This window comes from Lissotriton helveticus, chromosome 2_1 (assembly GCF_964261635.1).
Source record: "Lissotriton helveticus chromosome 2_1, aLisHel1.1, whole genome shotgun sequence".
NCBI classification, from domain to species: domain Eukaryota; kingdom Metazoa; phylum Chordata; class Amphibia; order Caudata; family Salamandridae; genus Lissotriton; species Lissotriton helveticus.
Window position 1 is genome coordinate 1,441,576,878 of NC_136059.1, and position 23,453 is coordinate 1,441,600,330.

General features: G+C 44.1%; 1 protein-coding gene across 2 annotated transcripts in view; it reads right to left on the bottom strand.

Annotated features, from left to right (window-relative positions):
• Positions 1–23,453, bottom strand: part of CNOT6L (CCR4-NOT transcription complex subunit 6 like) — a 931,406-nt gene that overhangs the window by 700,302 nt on the left and 207,651 nt on the right. For both annotated transcript variants that reach the window (XM_078676356.1, XM_078676357.1), the window contains one exon: positions 1,661–1,847. In XM_078676356.1, coding sequence (XP_078532482.1) covers positions 1,661–1,847 — 187 coding nt within the window. The remainder of the gene's footprint in view (positions 1–1,660; positions 1,848–23,453) is intronic.

The following is a 23,453-nucleotide window of genomic DNA, read 5'->3' on the forward strand; positions in this document are numbered from 1 at the left end:
ATCCTCACTGAACAATCATGAGGAAGAACTGGCATCCAAATTACCGGTGTGTGCCGCCACAGGAAGAAGGTAAAGAGCTGTGGGAAAGTAAAAGTTGCAGTGCAAAAAAAGGAGTGTGGTGCAAGAATTGTGAGTATAAAATTGCCTATGAGGATGCCAAAAGAACATTTTTATTAATGAGGCCACCCAAATGGCAAGATTAAAACGCAGAGTGAGGGTAGTGTTTAAAAAATATAACTACCAAGTGGTCTAATCGCTGGTCAACATGTTTCAGCCACCAAATGGCTTTCTTCAGGACCTATGAATGGAACACTACTGCAACGGTGAAAAAAACTGCTCAGAAAGAACCAGAAAAAACACACAAATAGATACAACCATGTGTACCAGGAAGACCTACCCAATGGTTAGCGTCTGATTGGTTGAAGGTGTGGTCTTATTTGGATATTATCCTCTCCCAAACTTGGATTGGGAATGGCCTCACCTCGCCTGGCACTCGCTCAGGTCAATGAGGCCCCGCTCTGTGCGTCGGTGCCTCCAACCCCCTACTGAGCCGAGGGGAAGGTGCTCTAACATTCCCTCATACAATTGTGTTCCACCCTACTTCAGAGGATGTTTAGAGGACATTGTTTGATAAGTTGTGTGAGATGCAAGGATACAAGGTTTTTACAAGTGAATAAAAAGAATATTTCACTATCTCATAGGGGAGAGATTTGTAGAAACCCATCTGTGACTCGCATACTTTTAATAGTTAGTTATCTGGCCAATTATAAGAAAAAAGAAAGATGACCTTGAATTTTATAAGACTGGTAAAATGAACAAGGGGAATGGAAGGCATAGGTGACGAAGATTTTTTAAAAGAGGAGATTAAGAAGTAGCCTGATGAAATATGCAGCATATCCCTTGATCACCAGAGAAATCAGTACAACAGGACAGAAGAGTATGTAATTTATTTTAAATTATTTTTGGTTTTGGGTAAGCTTATCACTGGACTTTTTTATGAGATGCTGGATATACAATTTATATCTCGTTCCTAAGTCGAAATGAGGAGTGGTGTGGGAGGTGGTTGGGAGAGATTTGTTTTTATAAAAAAAGGAAGATCAATTTCTAAGGTGGCTCATTAATGACAATCAACACATTGACCTATTCTTGCATCACAGCTCTTTAAAACAGAATCTCACAAAATCTGTTAACACAGAGCTGAAAACTAACAGATCTTATCAAAATAAACAACAAAAAGCAAACAGACAATGGGGAAGTCAGATGCATGTAACTGATTAATTACTATTTACTGCTTCTCAACAAGTTAAGCAAATTCTAGCAACATGAACATCTATAGAAAGATTTTTTTTTTTAAATACACATTTTGAAGCACGTGAAATAAAAAAATATATATGAAAGCAAAGAAACTAGGTTGCAAACATTAATTATGAAGGAAAAACAAAGGAAAAAGACTGCATTGCCTTTTTCAAGGGTCTACCAGGTTATAGGCCAGTGGAGAAATTTTCCACTATGCAATTTTTGTGCTTTTAAATGTAAAAATCTTGCCTCTGTTTTTATACTTAAAATGAGACTTTGACTGAGGTAAGAGCAAAGATACACCACCTTTGGAGCACATAATTACAGATCGTTGAAAATTCAATCGTGGCTTTCACTACATTACCTGAGTGACACCATGTTTCCGAGCTCTGCTGGTAAACTTCGGAGCTTGTTGGATGACAGGTCCAAGTAAACTAAATTGTGAAGTTTCGAAATGTCAGATGGAATTCGTGAAAGGTTATTATCACTGAGATGGAGAGCAGTCAAATGTGTCAAGGTCCAAAGAGATGTACTCAAACTACGCACTCTACCTAGAAAAAAGAAAAAAGGAAGGATTTAAAATCAATTTTATCACTAAACCAATGCCAGTACACGTTAAGCTATAAGAACACATTACCATCAACTTAAATTCTCTAAAAAACTGTTATTTCATTGTTTGTCCATGTCACAATAATAGCACTAGGTTTCTAAACACATCAGAAGCTACTCAGAACTTTCAATTATCTTTACTTTACACACCTGAATCAATTTACTTGCAACAAAGCTTCTTAAAAACTTAACACCTGAAAGAATTGCTGTAAGCTAAATTTGACTGACTTGACCTGACTGAAAAATAAACTAAACTCAGCAGGCAGGAAAGCACTACACGTTTCAAGTAATGAATTTGAAAGCATTATGTCTTCATCACTACTTCATTTCACTACTTCATGCAGCATGCATCCTTCAGTTTTTCCAAATAATACAACAAAAAACTAATTTTCAATCAATCAATCAATACCACTTTATTTCGGCAAGTTACAGCCATAAAAGTACAATTTCCCTTTCACGTTTTGCAGCTAAAATAGTATTCTTAAAATGTGCCCTTGCTGCCTTGATGCTCGTGTTGCCCCCCCTCTCGTAGGTTTGCCAAAAGCGAGTTTTTGGGGTCTTTGCAAACCCTATTATACCAGGGGTTATTGCATCTAGCTTTCTTCCTTTTGGGGATTGACTCGTTAAAAAAGAACCCTGCCAGGTTGCCTATCAAATCCAAATGATTATTCCCCAACTCCTCAAGGTAGTGACTAGCATCAGCACTTTCAGTGATAAGGCGTGCCCTTTCTAAGAAGGGAATAAAAGATTCGTACAGGGATGCCATTGCCTCCAGAGTTTGTGTATAGGTGGCCCATCGAATCCTTCTACCCCCATCTGTTAATAGCAAGTCAGGGGGAGGTATACTATTGTCAGCATGAACAGATTCCAATTTGGGCAGTCCAAAGTTATAACCATAGGGTTATGGTCACTCTCTGTGCGAGGGTGCACCTGAAAATCTAAGATCCTATGCAAAAAAATCCACATTTACCAGGGCATAATCTATAGTGGAGTTCTGGCCCATCCTCCCAAAGGTAAACTTGCCAGTTTTGTCGCCTGAGAAGCGACCATTACAAGCCCTTAAAGAATGGTTAAGAGTGAGAGTAGTCATCTGCAGAACTAAGGGAGTCCAAGCCTTGATTGGACTCTCTTCACTCGTGATGGGGTGGGGAAAGCCAATTAAGGGTTCAAAATGGCAATTAAAATCCCCCCCCAATGATAAAGAAGACTTGCTCGGACAACATGGTAAGGAAGGCCGCCAAAGAATCTAGCGTCTGTGAAGTCTGTCCATGCCTAACAGGACGAGAGTAATCATTGATAACAAACTTTAGGGAATTATTAGGGGAGACCATGAAACATAAGATGTCCGGGGAGTGGGTTTCTATCAACTTTACTTCACATTCAAGAAACTCTACTTTCGCTGCAAATGAAATTCCGCGTCTTATGTAATGACCTGGTTCACATCAGCGGCACGTCTATACGGAGGCATCCGGCTCTCTTGGAATTGACACAGCAGGAACGACGCTTATCAAGCTCCTATTTATAGCTCTAACGCCCCGCGAAAGTAGAAAAGGAATTGCTGAGAACAACCTCAATATCTGTCTTACAACAGAGTTCGAAATTAGGTCATCCTTCCCAGATACATACATACGGAGCAGTCTCAAATGACGAAGCACTGGAAAGCAAAAGGCAAATCAATCTTAGTATCAGAGTTTCTACTACGTGTGATTTCTCCCACACAGGATTAGGCTACCGCTATGCTGTAAAGTTTCTCTGCTCATAAGAAAGACAACGAGCGATCTCTTCTTGATAGAAAAAAGACATCAAAGAACCCCTTGTTTTTTAATACAGAGTGTATATATATTTTTTTGTAGTTTAGTTTTATGTTGGCCCTGAAGGAGGTGAACCAAATCATACCAATCACCGAAACGTACGTAGGCCATACGCATCTGAGACCCCCACACAGAGAGCAATAACAAAAAAAGAAAAAAGAAGAACAGTAACAAAGAGATTGGAAATTGTATAATATCATGAATAAGAGACTTTGAATACTTGGTCCTGTAAAACTCACAGGGGATTCTCAGCAGTTTAATTGTTGTTCACTATTTTGTGCCTTATTTGTCAGTAGTGTAAGGGTATAGGTTGGTGAGTGAGTGTTGAAGAGTGCATGATGGAATGAGTGGTACGAGCTTATGGTGACTTTATGGGGTTCTAATCAAAAAAGAGTTTTCACACTACAAAGAGTATGTCACATAGATTTATTTATATGAAATGTTGATAACCATGAAAAAACCCTTTTTATATAAAAAATGAATATTTACTTAATACGACAAAAAAGAAATAAATGGAAAAGTAAAAAATAATATGTCTAAATAAAATAAAAAAAATTCTACTATATATTGCATCCTCTTTGAAATACTTTGTGATTCAATCGCTAGATTAAAATGTATAGGTCAGACTAGAGGTATCTTTTCATATTTGCAGAGAACGAGGCTTTATCCATCACAATCCCCGCAAGGTAATCCAAAGAAAATGTGACATGTCTTCAATGTCTGAAGCTTGACAAGAACCAAAATGATGCTGACATTACATACAACACAGTGAAAAATAGATTAACATGTACTCTAATGCGCCAAGCCCCAAACCGCTGAAAGTGAAACTATGTCCCTATTTGGCAGCAGCCGACAGACTATCGGTTTATTGCTGCATCTTATACTCCCTACTTCGAACAGCTGTATTCGGTGCTCTATGTATCATATGCCGTCTTAAATTTTGGAACTTGTATAATGATCTTGGTTTGTTGTAAAGCAAACAGATATAAGGATGTAAAGCGTACATTTGCAACTAAATGCCTTATGTAACTATCTGCTACTTTGTAATTTTGGACCTTATTTAACAAACTTTATCCACTGTAAAGTTCTCTTGCACCTTTGGGTAATGTTGCGCTATATAAAAAAAGCATAAATACATAAAATGGAGGTCAGAGCAGGTGAAGGCAATGCACAAAAAATGGTAGATCCTCTTATTGTGAGGGCATTGGCGAAACAAAGAGCACTCTTTTCTGCTGCCTAGAGCACGTATTGCCCCCCTACTGCGGATAAGAGGAATTGCGTTGGCGCTTCCAAAGTAGGCAGAGTTGTCAACTTTTTGACTGTGATACCTAAAAAGGCACCAAATACTTTATAAGAATAAAGTTGAAATTAAGCATTCCTTTTAGCAACAAAAACGAGCATTGGCAGCATGGCCGTGAAAGTGATCGCCATGCACTTAATGACCCGTGACGGAGGAAAGACAGATGGCGGCTGCTCGCAAGCGTAACCGCAAGCTTGAGGCCAGCCTGTGGTAGCACTTTTAAAATCCACTTACTAAATATCTCGCAGAGCAATGCATGCGCTGGCTCAGGAGAGACCTAAAAACAAAGTGCTGATAATATTTATGTAGGGAGATTGAACTATTTTTCACCCAGCCCTTCAGTGCTCTTAATTTACACTTGTTAAACTGGAACTGATGGAGATGCGAAGATCTGCTCAAGACCACTCAGGGTGTCAATCAGAAAAATATTAACTTAAATCCCGACTAGCCTTCAAAATCCAACAGGGATTCCCTCTCCTCTGACGGCTCTCAGTCGAAGGGCCCCAAGCCAGGAGCACTATTTGGCTTTGGAAGTTAAAAAGTGGGTACTGTTTTTACATCCTAAATTGGAAGATAATCTAAATGTCTGACTCTTAGAGTTGCTTTTGCAAATAGCTGGTTTTATAGATAGGGAAAGTGTCGGATGGTTTTGCGATTTTGAAGCACCTGGACTTCAATTGAGATGCAGTTCGCACTGCTCATGCATTGTCATACCCGTTGCAATCATCGATAATACATAAAAACACAGTTTACACTTGTTAACTAAAATAACAAGCATTTGTAATGCAACAGGTCTCACATATGCAAGTTTCAGCTATTGGCATTGCTTCTCTGACTAGTGTGAACATGGGAGTATTTCGAGATGATCCGTAAAGCTGTGGCAGAGAAAAAAAAAAAAAAAAAAAAGAGGGTCCGAAAACACATTTTCCCCATTCATTTTTTCATGGGAACTTTAGACACAGCTTCAGCCCAAAATGCTGAACGCATCCAATTTGGCAGAAACCTAATCTTGGCCCAGAAAGAGTGGTTTTTTGTGATTTGGTGTAATCCATTCAGTCGTTTTTGGGCAATTAATACTCACATACTTTGTTTATTTCAAGCCGCAGAGCTGAAAGATCTCCTGCTGAGATCAGATTGGCTGCCACCTTGGGCCTGGTGGAAGAGTCCCATCGGGACCCAGAATGGTAGTTATATAGGTTTTAAATGTTGCTTATAATTCATGAAGGATCTGTGAATCTGCTGCAAATCTCCTTTCAAATAAGCTACAGAGCCAAGGGATGGGGTCCCTAAGGGCCTTTAAAGGATATGGGAAGGTGCTGCATGCCCCCCATCTCCTTGTATATGAGCTAAGCCCGTAGACGATGGGGCCCTCACCTTTTTTTAATTGAATTTAGCCATGGGGTAAGGAGTCCCCAGGGAGGGGAGGCCTCAGCCCCCAGCTTCCCTTATTAATTACATTTCGCCATAGGGGATGGGGTCGTCGGGGCCTAAGGAGGCTCGGGGAGGGGGAGGCTGTGTGCCCCCTCTTAATTTCAAAGGCCGTGTGCAGCTTGGGGTTCGCTGCATGCTAGGGGGTTTGAGGGGAATTGGCCATAGGGCACTGCTAATTACCCCACGTATTATATCACTCAGGATATCTTCATTTACATCATTGGTAACATACCACTGCAACATTTGCAATGAAATTGTTGATGAGAAAACTGCATGGCTGGGGAGTGAGTTATAGTTACCTTAAAGCATGAGTTCTAGTTACTGGAGATAACTATAATTCTAGGTATTTGATGAGTGATGTCATGAGTGAAGTCATATGCAGGTCATGGAGGAGGTGCAAGTTGTTATTCGTGCTGCTAGTGAAAACTGGTAAATTTCGATATTTTTTTTATAGTTCAAAATGTTAAAGTTTTCTCTGAGCAATTCACCAAACTATAAAGTTACTTTAACATTTGGTTATTCAGGAAATGTCTAAGGTTCTTTTTATCACACACATAAGTATAACGTTACGTGAACCTTTGGCTTTACCAGTGAATATTATATAGATAGAAACTGTCAACTCCCATGATATTTGCTCCAAGAATGTTTATCTTCTTAGTTTCAGTAACTCACATATCGAGTAATGTTCTCAGCAGTTTTATAGTCGTATTAGCTATATTTACATACACTTCATATCTATAGTTCACAAAGGCACTAATCAGTTTTGTCTATAAAGTAAACTATTTGTTTTTTTTTCTGTACATACATTTTTAAGGCATGGGATAGATCTCGCAAGGGCTTGCAAGATCGTAGAGTTATACATTTCATTCTAATCTATAGTACAGAGTTCTTTTTCATGTGGTCAGTTATTATTGAATGCTAATTTTTGATAACGGAGTCATTACAATATTTATATTATAGTAATTTTTCTGATAAATTTACGGCTCTCGTGAGCTGATCGCATGAGACAAACACACAATCTCCTGCATGGACTACGAGGCGGCTGTACTGCCTGTTCGGCTCTCTCGATTCGCTTGCTAGATCATACATTTGGTATTAAGTGTATAACAATGTACTTTTATAATTTTGAGAGAGTAAAACATGAGGAGTGTTGTTTAAAGTTAAAAACAAGTTGATGTATTTTTGGATTTCATATATAAAGAAAGTTCTGTTTTTATGGTCTTGCGAGCCTCTTGCGAGACACGGGAGAGGAAAGACATTAAAAGGAAGGATTATGATTGGTTTATTTGGATGATTTTATTTAGCAAAGAAAGATTCCTTCCTTGTTGCTTTATTTACCTATTGGGTTTTGCTGTGATTAGACCTTTTTGGCAAGCTCTCTGACATTGCAAATTTTCTGTAACTAGGATGTCAACCTCCGATTCAGATGAACAGCCTAGTGCTCCTCCTACAACTCTGCTACCTCAGCTACCTAAGGAGTCCTTACTGTGGCAATTGTTTTTGAATGAAGCTGGAGGGAAAAAACAAAATAAAAGAAATCAGCCAAATAGGTTGTATGCAAAATTTGCAAAAAATTCAGCAGGGGCAGCAGGAACAAGCAATGCCACATGAGAACCATTGAGATGTAGCAAAATTTGACTTGAGGGCTATGCACCCTCAACGCCCTGCTCGGGCTGAGTTACCCGGTGCTGCAGAGGTGCCCACATCTTTTCAACCAGGTAACACTCTGCCTATACTCAACACACACAGATTTCAACCCTGCTTATTTGAACAAAGCTCTTTTATGCTGCTTATGGAAACAGATTAGGTTTTCTTCTGAGACAAGCAGGGTTACACAGGTCAAGCTTTTCCAAGATAATAATTGCCCACTTTGGCAGTAGGTTTTTTTTTTTTTTTTAATTTTAATTTTGTTCTCCACTTTATTTTGAAAGTGATTTTGTTTACACCCAGTTTTTTGTTATTGTTGTACCCTTAAAATAAAATTTAAAATGTAAAATAACTGAAAAGAAAATTGTTAAAAAATGTTACAAAAACAAACTCTTTTCAAAGCTACCTACAATTTCATCATGTATGTTGTTTGTATTATGTTACATTTTTTTAGGTCAAGCCTGGGCAGTACATGCGCTTCTCTGCGACATGCTGTATTGAAGTATGGAATAATAGCCCTGCCCACATTTGTTATTGGATTGTGTCATTGTCCTTTGCAAAGGCTGGCTTCTGATTAGTTAATCGGCTGGTTAGTCCCACCTTAGTACCAGCTTGTCTTCATTTGTAACCTCCAATGAGGACTGGCCCTTTTACTTCATTGTTACACGGTATGTCTTTTTTAGTCTGGAAGCACTATTTTCTTTAATGTGTTTCTCCTACTGTAGGCAGGACATGCTTTCCTACAACATTCAGCACGGCATGCGTACTTTCACTTTCCAAGCAGCCGGGACAATGGCGGCCACTTCTTTGAATAGGTCTTGCATTTACAAGAGTTTGAGCTATTGGCATTGTAAATGACACTGCCTTATATTTATGTGTTAATTAGTAAAACAGATAAATAAAAAGGAAGAAAACGAGTTACTTACCTGTAACTACGGTTATCCAGTATTGGTATCTTTCATAGATTCACATGCCTGAATCATTCCCCGTCGTCGAGGCGGGAGTCCCACGGTAAATAATATATATAATAGCAGTGCCTAAAATTTCTTGTAGTAGGCTGGAAAAGCCCAAAGGCCTAACTAGGCCTCAAAACGTAGCAGCCTATCTACATCATTATGTAAAAACACCTGAAATAGTAGCCTCAGCCAATCAGCTGTCCTCACCCTCTAGAACCTCCCAGCCCAGGCAGTTCTCCTCAGATTTTCCCAGCACAAGTGAGAATTAGTATCCATAGAAAGAACTGCCCTACCGGGGAGGAGGGTAGGTGCATGTGAATCTATGAAAGATACCAATACTGGATAACCGTAGTTACAGGTAAGTAACTCGTTTTCTTATCCAGTATTAGGGTATCTTTCATAGATTCACATGCCTGAATCAGAATAGCAAGCAGTAACATCATGTCTGTCGATAGAGGAAGGTGGGAGACAAAGAAAAAACATATATCTATCCCCACTCAACCAGGAAGGTAATATAGTACAAAACCTGTTTAACATAACATATGCATCAAAACCTTCAAAATATGACTGATAGGACAGCATTATAAATATGTAAACTTTAAAGCAGTATAAGAAAGACTATAAGCTATCCAACCTTAATGAAGAAGATGCTGCAACACTGCATCACCAACAGCTGTGTCATCCTGAACCGCCGACTGCAGACAGTAATGTTCGGTAAAAGTGTGGACACTTTTCCAAGTAGCAGCTCGGCAAATGTTCTCCAGCGTCACTCCAGCGAAAAGGGCCGTAGATGTCGACACTGTTCTTGTGGAATGAGCTTTGACCTTCCTTGATAAAGATCTGTTGGCCTTGTCATGACAGAAGGTAATTGTAGAAGACAACCACCTGGCAATAGTTGCTTTTGTGACAGCTTGACCGAAGGTGGTTCTTCCATAGGCAACAAAAAGTTGTGTAGATTTACGGATGTCTTTTGTTTTCTGCAGATAAAATTTCAAACACCTTTTCACATCCAGAGAATGTAAAACCCTCTCTGCAGGAGTTTTTGGATCCGGGAAAAAGGTTCTGAGTTTGCCCGGTTGATTAATGTGGAATTGAGTTGGCACTTTAGGAATGAATTTTGGATTGGTCCTAAGCGTAACAAAGTCCTTAGAGAATTGCAGAAAAGGGTGAGTAATAGTGAATGCCTGTATTTCACTAACTCTGCGAGCAGAAGTAAGAGCCAACAGGATTGCAACTTTCCAAGTCAAAAACTTCAGTTCCGCTTTATGGATCGGTTCAAAAGGCCTTTTCAGAAGTTGGGAAAGAACAACATTAAGATCCCACTCCGGAGGAGGAGGACGAACTGGAGGGAAAGCCCGGAATAGTCCTTTAAGGAATTGTTTGATCAAAGAGGATGAACATAAGGATGGTTTGTTGGAATTCTTCCTGAATCTGGATATTGCTGCCAGATGTACTTTAATAGAAGAAAAGGCTAGACCTGACTTAGCCAATGACAGTAGGTATGGAAGGATGGCTTCAGGAGGAGCCTGAAGTGGATGAACCTCATTATCTCCACACCATGAACAGAACCTCTTCCACTTGAAACGATATGTTTTGATGGTACTTTGCGCACGTGCTTGCGACAATATCTCCCTGCAGTCCGAGGAGATGTTTAGGTCTTTGAACTCTAGGAAGTCAGGAGCCAAGCGTGCAAGTGCAGCGATTGAGGATCTGGATGATGGATTTGACCTCCCTCTCTTGTCAGCATCGACACTGTCGGTCTGAGCCGAAACGGAGGTTGTTGAGATAGTAGGAGAAGCTCCTGAAACCAAAATTGCCTTGGCCAACGTGGAGCAATGAGGATGAGAGTGCAGTGTTCCCTCTTCATCTTTTGCAGCACCCTGGGAATGAGCGGAATCGGAGGATAAGCGTACGCAAACATTCCGGTCCATCTCATCAGGAGGGCGTTTCCTCTTGACCCCCGTCCTGGGAATCTGCTGGCATAAAACAGGCACTTGCTGTTCTGCTGTGTGGCAAACAAATCCAGCGTCGGCTTCCCCCAAAGCCGAAAAATGTTCTCTACTTGATGTTGTTCGAGTTCCCACTCGTGACAGCCCACAAACGTTCTGCTGAGACTGTCTGCTAGAGAGTTGCGAACCCCTTGTACATGCTCTGCCCTGAGGGATATGCCGTGACTTAGGGCCCATTCCCACATCTCCTGAGCTTGCAGTGACAGGGTAAGAGATTTCGTTCCTCCCTGTTTGTTTATGTAGAACATGCTGGTGGTATTGTCCGTACGCACCAGCACGGACGAATTCACAATCCTTGGTAGAAAAGCTTGTAGGGAAAGAAAAATGGCCCTTAGTTCCAAGATGTTGATGTGCATCTGTTGGTACTGATGAGACCATCTTCCCTGGATCCGAAGGTCCTGAAGGTGACCTCCCCAACCTTCCATGGACGCATCCGTAGTCAGGGTAAACTCCGGAATCTCTTGGAGAAAGGTGAGGCCCGGCGACAAGTTGTGTGCCTTTGACCACCAGAGAAGAGCCTGTTTCATTTTGACAGTGACTTTGATGCGGTCGTCAAATGATCCCTCGACCTGCTTCCACTGACGAAGTAACTCTTCCTGCAACTGTCTCATTCTGAGTCTTGCCATAGGAATGAGGTTGATCGCAGATGAACACATCCCCAGAAGGGAAGCATATATCCGAACTGAAAGTGACTTTTTTGCGGATATCTGTTTTGCTAGTTTTACGAGCTTGTTTTGTCGCTCCTGTGTCAGGTATGCCTTGCACTGGCATGTGTCCAAGACTGCACCCAGAAAAGTCAATTGTTGACGAGGTTGGAGCTGAGATTTCTTGGAATTGAGGGTCAGTCCTAGATTCGAGAAAAGTGAAAGCGTTCTGCTGACCGCTTCCATTGTCGATTCTCTGGTTGGACCTTTTAACAGCCAGTCGTCGAGGTATGGGAACACCTGCATTCCCAGGGACCTCAACATTGCAGCCACTGGAGCCAGGCATTTGGTGAATATTCTGGGGGCCGATTTTAGGCCGAACGGGAGCACTTTGAACTGGAAATGGACGCCGGCCACTTGAAACCTTAGGAATTTGCGGTGGTTCGGGTGAATAGGGATGTGGAAATATGCGTCTTGCATATCCAGAGAAGCCAGAAAGTCCCCTTCGTTGAGACAATTCAGAATGTCCTTCAACGTCACCATGCGGAAACTCTGTTTCTTTAGATATTTGTTGAGTTTGCGCAGATCCAATATCGGACGCCACTCTTCCAAATTTTTCTCCACGAGGAAGAAGCGAGAATAAAACCCCATCCCTTTTTGAGAAGGAGGGACTCGTTCTATCGCATTCTTGCGTTGCATCTTTAAGGCTTCTTTGAAGAGTAAGCGCAGACGAGGGGGCGGCGTTGTTGGAGGCTTCTGCAAAAACTCCAAAGTGTGTCCCTTGCTGACCAAATCCAGGACCCACTGATCTGAAGTTATCTTCCGCCATTGGTGGTAAAAGGCGGAAATCTTGGCGCCCACGGGAAGGGAAAGGTGAGTGGCTGACATCCGGCAAAGCTCATTGGCGCTTGTTAGAATCTCGCCCTTGATTGCCTGAGCGTCGTTTCCCTCCTTGCCGAGAGAAAGAACCAGAGGCAGGCTGCCTGTAAGAAGATTGGTAATAGGGCTTGTTGTAGTTAGATTGATACTGTCGATTTTGTTGGTTGGAATAATTGCCTCTTGATGAGTAACCACGGCCTCTTGCTCCTCTAAAGGACCCCCTCTTGTATTGCAGGGTTCCAAGAGATTTAGCTGTATCGGTATCAGTTTTAATAGCCAATAAAGCGTCATCAATGTGCTTCCCAAACAATGACTCACCATCGAATGACATGTCCAAGATTTTGATTTGGACCTCAGGTCTGAAAGTGGTTGACTTGAGCCAACCTTGACGTCTAAGCACAATTGCTCCAGCCAATTGTCTAAAGTTGGTATTAGAAATGTCCAGGGCGCAATCAATAATTTCTGATGCCGCCCTTTCGCCTTCTTGCACAATTCTGCGCACCTCCATCTGTTGATCCTCCGGGATCAATTCAAGATATTCCGTGAGCTCAGACCACATTTGTCTATCATAACGAGCCAGGATAGCTAATGAATTAGCAGCCTTAATGGATGCTGCTGCATTTGCTGAAAACTTCTTTCCAATTGCATCAAGCCTTCTTCCCTCTTTGTCAGGTGGCGTTGAAATGGGAGCAGAAGGATTTTTGGACTTCTGCTGCGCAGCCTGAGAAATGACCGAATCCGGTAGAGGGTGACCGATTAAACAAGCAGGAGTATCAGATGGTGCTCGATACTTTTTGTCTATCCTTGGCAAGACTGCCGGAATGGAAGCTGGAGTTTATTATGTTGAGACCTTCCTTTCATATATAATCAATAATAGGTATGGCCCTGACCACTCTCCGATATCCCTCTTTAAAGTCATGTAAAAAGCAGTCCGACTGCTCAACTGTGACAACTAACTCAAATCGATTAGCAGCTCTCTGCATAATATTGTGGAAACCCCCAATATCTTCAGGTGGAGAGTCTGAAGGACGGGGAGGAGGTGGAGAAGGCGTAGGGATGATATAATCCTCCCAAGGATCCACCGGAGTGTTATCCGGTAACTCTCCCTCTTCCCTGCTGTCTTCACCATCATTGGAAGAACTGTCTACAACTTGAGGAAGTGGAGCAGTATGTTGTTGTGGCGACAATGGAGCTCCTGGCGACGGAGGCCTTGGCACAGTAACTGGAACAGGTGACCCAGCGGGCGCAACTTCATTGGATGGAAATCTCTGGCGATAATCTGCCAACATAGCCTGCAAATCCTGTATTAAGGAAGTTGGTAAATGTGTCGTGTCCTCAGACCGAGGAGGTCTAGTATGAGGTGACTGATATGGTGTTGAATAAACGTCATGCATATATTTCTTGAACTTCCTCTTCATCATCCTCCTGATATTTAATATTTAATTGAGAAGGGTGACGGGCAATCCCAAAGGGACCATCATCCTCTTCCCCTTCATCCGACTCTTCTTGCATGTATGTCTCCAAAAGGTGCGATGGCAAAAGTGGAGAAATATGGGAATAATCCTGCCTTTTATACGTTTTCATTTGAAAATGAGTGAATTGTATCTTTGCTGGAGGGGAACCATGCATTCGATGAGCAGAAGTCCCGGTAAACGGATTCTCCGTCGACGGTCCTCTCAATGTAAAAGATCTTGCCGTCGACGAGGCGGTCAATGGTATCGTCGTCGACGAGTCCTTCGTAGTCGGGACCGTCGATAATGTCTTCGTCGACGAGTCCTTCGTCGTCGGAACCGTCGATGATGTCGTCGACGGGTCCCTCGTCGTCGGGACCGTCGATGGTATCTTCGTCGACGAGTCCTTCGTCGTCGGGACCGTCGATGGTGTCTTCGCCGACGAGGCCTTCGTCGTCGGGACCGTCGATGGTGTCTTCGCCGACGAGGCCTTCGTCCTCGGGACCGTCGATGGTGTCTTCGTCGACGGGTCCGACGGAGTTTTCGTCGACGAGTTCTTCGTCGACGAGACCGTCGATGTCTTCGTGGACGACGAGGCCGTCGATGGTGGCTTCGACGACGAGTCCTTTGGCGTCAATGGTTTCGTCGACGACGGCCTTGTGGTCGTCGACGGAGCAGTAGATTTAGTCGACGGGGCCTTCGTTGAGAAGGATTTCGACGACGGTAACTTGGATTTAGACAGCAATGGTGGTACAGACATCAAAGGTGACGTAATAGCTGAAGTGGTAACCATAGAAGTAGAAGAGGAGGTAGAAGTCCAAGTAGTAGTAGGTACAGACACCAGAGAGATAGTCTTAGCCTGGGTTGTACTCACAGTTGAAGAAGCCGGTGCACTCTTAGAGGGTTCTGAAGCTTTCTGAGAGGTTTTAAACTTTTTCTGTCTCTCAGGAGAAGCATTCTCTGTGGATCTAGCTCTCTTGCTAGAAGTAGAGGCTTTGTCCTCATCATCTGTGGATGAAGACTTCAACCACAAAAGAACCCTTGCCTCCCTATCCCTGATGGTTTTCTGAGGGAAGGTACGGCAAATTCGACAGTCCTTCACCACATGTGAAGGGTGCAGGCAATAAATACAGTCCGAGTGCTTGTCATCCACATGGACTCTCTTCTTGAAGCAGGTCCCACAAGGTTTGAAAAGAGCCTTCTTTTCCGACATTTTAAGGTTTGAAGATCAAAAAACTGAGTAGGCACTCAGGGAGACTCCCTTACACACGAAGTGCGGTGAAAATCTGAGGAGAACTGCCTGGGCTGGGAGGTTCTAGAGGGTGAGGACAGCTGATTGGCTGAGGCTACTATTTCAGGTCTTTTTACATAATGATGTAGATAGGCTGCTAAGTTTTGAGGCCTAGTTAGGCCTTTGGGCTTTTCCAGCCTACTACAAGAAATTTTAGGCACTGCTATTATATATATTATTTACCGTGGGACTCCCGCCTCGACGACGGGGAATGATTCAGGCATGTGAATCTATGAAAGATACCCTAATACTGGATAATTGTCATTTACAATGCCAATAGCTTTAACTCTAGTAAGTGCGAGACCTATTGCATTAAAATGCTTGTTTTTCCTCTTGGTGACTCTTGTGAGAGCCATGATGCTCTCATACATAGCATGGGTGACTCTCGCAAGAGGCTTGGAAGATCCAGGCGCACAGTCCTCCATGACCACTTCGAAGGGGAAGTGTTTGCTCCATTACGCTCGCGAGCATTTCACAAGAGAATACTTTCATGATGGAATTTGTATATTTATTGAAAATATTCTGTTGTAATATTTACCGGCATGCAAAATACGCTCGCGAGAGTCGCCACGTTTAACGTTGAGAGATAGCATACCTGTCAGCTTGTGGGTTCTAGAGGGAGGATGTGACCGCATACTTTAAGGGTTTTTCACCGCTTTTGCCGCTGTCATTGCACCAGGGGACTCCAGGTCCCACGAGACACTGCTGCCTGAGGGGGGAGGTTCTGCACAGACGCCAGCGCTCAAAAGTGTGCAACGCCACCCGCGACGCGGGTTTTTCACCGCTTTTGCCGCTGTCATTGCACCAGGGGACTCCCGGTCCCACGAGACACTGCTGCCTGAGGGGGAGGTGCTGCACAGACGCCCGGGCTCAAAAGCGCGCAACGCCACCCACGTCGCAGGTTTTTCACCGCTTTTGCTGCTGTCATTGCACCAGGGGACTCCAGGTACCACGAGACATTGCTGCCTGAGGGGGCGGTGCTGCACAGACGCCCGCGCTTAATAGCGCGCAACGCCACCCGCGACATGCGCAGGCGGCGCCCGGCCAAAGCCCGGGCCAGTTTGAGCCCGTTGGAGACTGGAGGAGGCCGGGCCGGGCCCCCCCTCTAACGCTCACAATACCGTAAGGTCAGCTTCATTGTTTAACTGTTTTGTCTATTTGTGCAGTGGGGTTCAATATCTTGTGTCAATCTATAGTCCAGTATCCAGCCTATGACGACAGCACGGGAAAGGGAAGAAAGCTGTGATGGGTGGGAATGTTGCCGTGACACTTGATCAGTTTATAACCAGAGCTACGTCAGTGCTAGTTCATGAAATTGCCCTGACTGAGCGTTGCCCGCCATTGGACCCCACGTATCCCAAACGATCATCTTTGGGGGGCCTAATGTCGGCACACTCACCCGAGCAGCACTTACCTGCAGATACCGACCTTAGTGATCTGGGAGAAAGTAATGGACAGTTGCCAAAGAACTCAGCGAATACATCTATAATGCAGGAGTTCCGATTTACTGTCCGTCTATGGACTTAATTTCAACGGACACTGCTAGTGGCACAGCCACACGTGCCTCCACAATATCCGTGCCCAAACAATTATTTCAAGCTGCGGACCATGCATCAGGACCAGCTCCTAAGAGGAAGCGAGGAGGGGGCCCACAGAGGGGAAAAAAATCCAAAGATGCCTAAAATTAACAGAATTTGGAGAGACGGCGATTACAGCTCTGCCAAGCACAGCAGTACCTCAGACAATGATTCCCTCATTAGATACTTTGACTATGGACTCTGCTGGATGCGTTTTGCCCCAAGCAGAAGATGGATTTTGGGCCAAAGTAGGGGCCCTTATTACGTCATCTATGCTGCCATTTCTCGATAGGTTTTCATTAATCGAGGACAGACTGGTAAAACTTGAACAGTTGACTGTATCTAATTTTGATCCTATAAAAAAAGCTTTGGGGGGGAAGCCTTAGGCCAAATGATGAGGCAACGAATGTAACCCGAGATTCTGTCATCTCCAATCCTTCATTGTCCACTCCAACTATATCTAATATACCGGCTGTTCCGTCCTGTGGGAATGACGAAGCTGGCACGACCACCTATAGCGGTGCAGTGGCACATGGAGGAACAGGTCGTCCCTCGGGGGCGAGAGTAGACTCCCCTGGGAAGGGGACCGGCCCAAAAACCACTGGGAAGAGACAAGGAAATACCTAACACTAGTGAAACTAAACATACCCTGCCACGTATCGATTTACCCCCCGATTCTTCACCATATGTTGTTTTATTGGCTGGGGTGCCTGAATTGGAAAAAGGTAGCATAGAAACTTATACTGAATTAAACAATAAATCCATTCACTGGTTAAACAACAATAGACCCCTCCCACCCCAGGTGCATAGTGAAATCCTATTTGTACGTAGAGTGAGTTGGGTGGGACAGAGAGTGAAAGATAAAGCGGGTGATTGTATTGAGATTAATTTCAGGGATGGGCAGGTGGTTCAATATACTCGGTATTGGTATCAGCCAAGTGCGACAACTAGTATCCAGACTCTCGACCTACGCTGTTTTTATCCTCTTCCATTCCTAACAGAGAGATTTGGAAACCTAGGTAAGAAATGGGATGGGAGAGCCCAGTTAGGTAGTGTGTCGATAACAGGGGAGGGAACGACAACATATTTTTTGCACCTAGTGTCCCTCTCAGCAACAGATTTAGTGTATTAGATCAGGTGGATTGACTGATCGTAATTGACCTTTGCCCACCTATTATGGTTAAACAGCTAGGTAAATGTCCCTGGGTGTGGGAGTTGAGGCAATAAACCAACAGGTACTGATAAGAAATGAGTTGGTGAATGAGGAGATTAATAAAATCACTAAAGATCGTGCTCATGAGGTTTTATTTAGCTCCCCTGTTGGAGAGACGGGGACATTTTCTGCTGTACCTCAGATTTATATCTAATAATTAGTGAGGTGGTATTAACCCACCAAACATTAGGAAGAGTTGATAATAATTTTGAGGCCCTAGAGGTTGTACATAGTGGAGAATCGGAGGGGAGCCTGCCTTTAGTACCACAACAGAGGGAGCATCCTCTGGTGACTGAGTTTTTTTTTTTTTAACTTTTATTGAAGAAATAATAGAGCAATTACAACATTTTTATGTTCCTGTATCACATATAGACAGTGCCTGTCCATCTTCTCGAATATCTAAAATGCATTTGTATCTTGTATCACATTTTCCGGACATCATAACAGAATAGGGATGAATCCCAACAACGAACTCACAGTCTCTCACGGAACCTGAAAGAACCCTTTAAACCAGAAAGGAAAGTAAAAGGGCAAAAGAAAGGAAAAGACAAAAAACAGCAAACAAAAAAGAAAAAGAAAAAACGCCATCCACATCAGAGTCCATGCACTTCCTCCGGTATCATAAGTCTATCCGGCCTGTGGACCGAGCCACGCATCTTGAGCAGGTGTACCCCACCCACATTCTTGTTAATAAGCTGAGGTCCCTTCCTGGTTGAGTAGGTATGTCCTCAACTGCTCCCAAATGTCCCTGGGCCTGGAGATCTCGGGCAGTGCCTCAGCATAGGTCACCAAGTTATCTCTGCAATACACCAGGTCTTTAAGCCATAGTCCCGCTTTCGGCCTGCTCCTACCCCCCCCCCCCCCCCCAGTCATAGCTACCCTACGAGCCGCCACCAACAGTGCAAGGCGCACAAACTTGCCATTTACACCTTTAACGTGAGGCACACAGCACAACAAACAGGCAAGTGGCTCACATCGCAGCCCCACATTCACCATTTCATTCAGACAAGTCACCACTTTTTCCCAGAATTCCTACACCGCTTGGCAATCCCAGGCCAAATGCATGAAGTCCGCGGTGTCATGGCTACAGCGCCTACACCTTGCATTCGTACGCAGTCCATATCTCTGCAGTCTCATCGGGGTATAATAAACCTGATGTATGTATTTAAAGTGTAGAATTCTTAAATTGCCATTCATACAGAACGTTCCAGTTAGCCCACAAATGTGTTGCCAGTTTGCTTCCGTGATGGGTTCAGGCAGACATGCCGACCACTTCTCCCAGCTGCAATCCTGGCCCTCTACAGTCTCAAGCTTTATGAGTTTGTATAATTTTGAAACCAGTCCTTTATTGCTGGGGGAAGTGAGAGCGTATTGTAAGGAGGTCAGCGTGGGTGGCTCTTGTGGATATGTGGGATAATGTACCTTGAGTGCCTGACGCAATCTATGTATCGCAAATCGGAACATCAGTGACTGGTTTTAATGTAAGTCAAATCGTCATCCGCTAAGATTGAGCCATTCATCATCATCATCAGGATTCTTTATTCGATGATTAAAAATCACCATAAAAGTACAAGCATACAATATATATATATATTCCCCCCCCCCATTTTTTCCCTTTCTTTTAAAAAACAATTAAATTTACATGAATCCCAATATTATACAAACAAGTGACAATATATTAAAAAGGAGGTAACTGGTCTTTAAAACCTATCACTGGAATATCAAATTTCAAATCCCCCCCCCCCCTCTGGTTGCTCTCAAACTTACCACTACTTTGATAACATTTATAATGCAGCACAGTGTAAGGGGATCAGTCGCTTGTTGTAGAAAGATCAAGGCTTTTTGGGCACTTTTTATATTAGTTTGTTTTAAAATATCAACCAAAAATCTACGCCTGGGCTCAGAATAAAAAGAACATAACAATACAAAATGAAAGGAATCCTGCGGAGACCTATTGTCGCAGCCGCAGGTTCCCTTCTGCTCAATTGTAGACGAATACACTAATGGTGATGCCAATAAATACGGTAAAAGATTGAGCCTAAAACGGCTCATTAAAAACCTGTCCTGAGCATTATATATCAAATATAAGTAAGGTTCCATGCCTTCTGTGATCTTTACAAGGTTGTAGGCACACACTGTAGTTTTGGCCCTTTCTTGCTCTGATCTCTGTGTAGCCCTGTATGCAAGAAACTCTTTTTTTACAGGCATTTTATGCTGTGGGGTAATCGCTGCGGGATCAGAGAATAGCTTCCCAAGGCCCAAAGTTTCCAATACAGTCTTGACATAACTGAGCCACGGGATTCGCATCCATTTATCTCTACCCAGGCAATCATTCATGATTTCCCTACTTAACATTGCCTCTGAGATTGAGCCATTCACATAAACATCCGCCAGCACTCTGAGTCCCGCCCCAGCCAAAAGTCGAAGTGACGGTGTTTCCTGTGTTACGGACAACTCTGCATGGTACTCTTAAGTGTAACGCTGGTGCGTAGAGCGGCAGTTTCTGCGCCTGCTGTCCAGTTTTCCCCCAGGCGGATATGGTGGTATCCACTGAGTTAATTTCCTCCCTCGGAGTACCTCGTCTACGATGTGTGATGACGCTGTGCAGCGGGATCGGGGCCGCATCTCCCTCCTCTACCGCAACATGTGGCGTGAAGGCGTGTTCCCTGTACTAGTAATATAGATACTGTGCATGTGCACTTAGGTAATACACATAGAAATCCGGAGCTTCGAACCCGCCTCTCTCATAACTCCTAGTTAGAGTCGTCCATTGTACCCTTGCATGTTTACCTCCCCATGTCAGCCGAATCAATTGGCCCCTTAGCATCTTAAAACATTGTTGTGCAAGTACTATGGGAATATTAAGAAATAAATAAAGAAATCTCGGCAGCACCACCATTTTTATCAATGCAATACGATCTGCTAACGACAGCGGCAAAGTTATCCAACCATCCACCTGCGATTCCAACAACGTGTAGGCCCTGCCATAGTTTTCCCTTATCACAATCTGTGGGTCTCTGTGAATCCAGACCCCCAGATATTTGACCGGTTCCGCTGTCCATATCAACGGGAACTCCAACTCCGGACAGGAAGTCGAGGTGGTCAGCGGTATGATAAAGGACTCGTCCCAGTTTATGACGAGCCCCGAGAGATGACCAAATCTGATATATTCTCTGATCAGTTGTGCTAAGTATCTGGACGGGTCTCGAACAAAGGGAACCATGTCGTCCGCATAGAGTGAAATACCCACCGGGCGATGGTTGAAGTTAAGTGCCGCCTCTCGGTGCCTCTGTCTGACCACACAAGCCAGGGGTTCTAAAATGAGCGCAAATATTAATGGCGATAAGGGACATCCCTGTCGCGTGCCCCGCGTGATAGGAAACCGTTCCGACGTGAGTCCTCCTATTCTCACCCTCGCACTAGGTTTGGAGTACAACACCACAATCCACTGCAGAAATAATGGTGGGAACCCCATACACCGTAAGATATAGTGAAGGTAGTGCCATTCGACCGAGTCGAACGCCTTGGCTGCGTCCATAAACACAGCTGCCGCCTGTAGTTCTGGCTCCAAAACGTGAAACATGGAGAAGACCGTACGCAAATTATAGGAGGTAGATCGTTCGGGTATGAAACCTGATTGATCAGGCAGTACCAGTTTCTGCATTAGTGGTTGAAGGCGAGTCGCCAGTATCTTAGCCAGAGTTTTAGTATCTATGTTGAGCAATGATAAGGGGCGATATGAATCGCATCTGTCTAACGGCTTGTCTTTTTTGTGCAATGTAATCACCATTGCCTCCCGCAACGAGGGGGGCAGTTCCCCAGACTCATGAGCCTCTGCATACACCTCGAGGAGGTGGAGGTCTGCGTATGTTTTATAGAATTCCACCGTCAGTCCATCTGGACCGGGTGCCTTCCCTTTAGCTAAGGTTGCAATCGCGGTTTTCACGTCTTGTTCGTCTATCGGTAAGCATAGATATTCTCTATGAGCATCAGAAAGCTAGGCACATGCCACGTCCTCCAGGTATGTATCCATATCTGCTTCCGACGCTGTCCCACTGGACTTGTACAGCTCTGCATAAAACCCACGAAATTGCTCCAACACAGCTCCCTATTCAACATGTTCACCTCCCCGATCATCTACTATTCTGTCTATCCTCGGTTGTTCCAGACGTGTCTTGATCTTAAGCGCCAGGTTCCTCCCTGGTCTGCCCCCCTCCCCGTATCTCCTAGCCGTGTGTCTACGCAACAAGTATTTCATCTCCGTGTCTGCTAGTTCCTCAAATTCCCCTAGCACACTTTGTAACTCAGCCAGCGTATCCGCTCTGGGATCTGCCTCGTATTTGCTCTCCAGTTCGCGTAAAGCAGTCTCCTTATTTCCTAGTTGCGTGCCTATATCTCGCAATATGCAAGCCGCTGTACTAATGCAGACCACCCGTATTGTAACTTTGAAGCGCTCCCATAAGGTGGCAGCCTCTGCCACAGACCCCTTGTTCAGTTGGAAGTATTGTGTGATGGCAGTTCTGACTGTCGACTCATACACCGGGTCTAGCAGGGCTTCAGAACGCAAGCGCCACGTGAACGGGGGACGGCGCATTGAGGGGAATACCACTTCTAGTAGTACGGGATTATGGTCCGACAATGTACGCGCCAGCGGCTGAATCTCCCCTACCCAGTCCATTACATCCTCCCCCACTAGCCAATAGTCTATCCTCGACCAGCTGCCATGGGCTGGCGTCGCATGCGTACCCGCTCTCACCTGTGGGTTCCGAACCCGCCACGTATCCAGCCTACTGAATTCCTCCATCACACATCTCAACGCCTGGGCCACTTTGGGAGTACGATGCCTCAGGGGGTTAGACTTGTCTAGCTCCGCATCCAGATAAGTATTAAGATCCCCGCCTAGAAATACTGGGACCTCAGGCCACTCTCTCAACACCCCACGCATTTTCTGAACATAAGTCACATCATCTGCAATGGGGCCATACATATTAATAATAGTAACCATTCTTCCCTTCAGTTTGCCACATACCATCACACATCTCCCATCCTCGTCCACATATGTGTGCAGAGGCTGGAACTCCACTCCCCTTTTTATCAGTATCATGACCCCCCTGGCATAGGCCGAGTAAGAAGCTGATAGTCTAAAGCCCGCCCATTTGCCGGCTATTCCCCCTCTGTATATTTGGTGAGATGTGTCTCCTGTAATAGAGCTATGTGAATTGCGTGCCTATCCAAATACGTCAGCACCTGTCTGACCTTCTTCGAAGAGTTCAGCCCCCTGATGTTCCATGTCAGCAACTTAATTGTATCCATCATGTCCTACCAGGCCACAATAACTA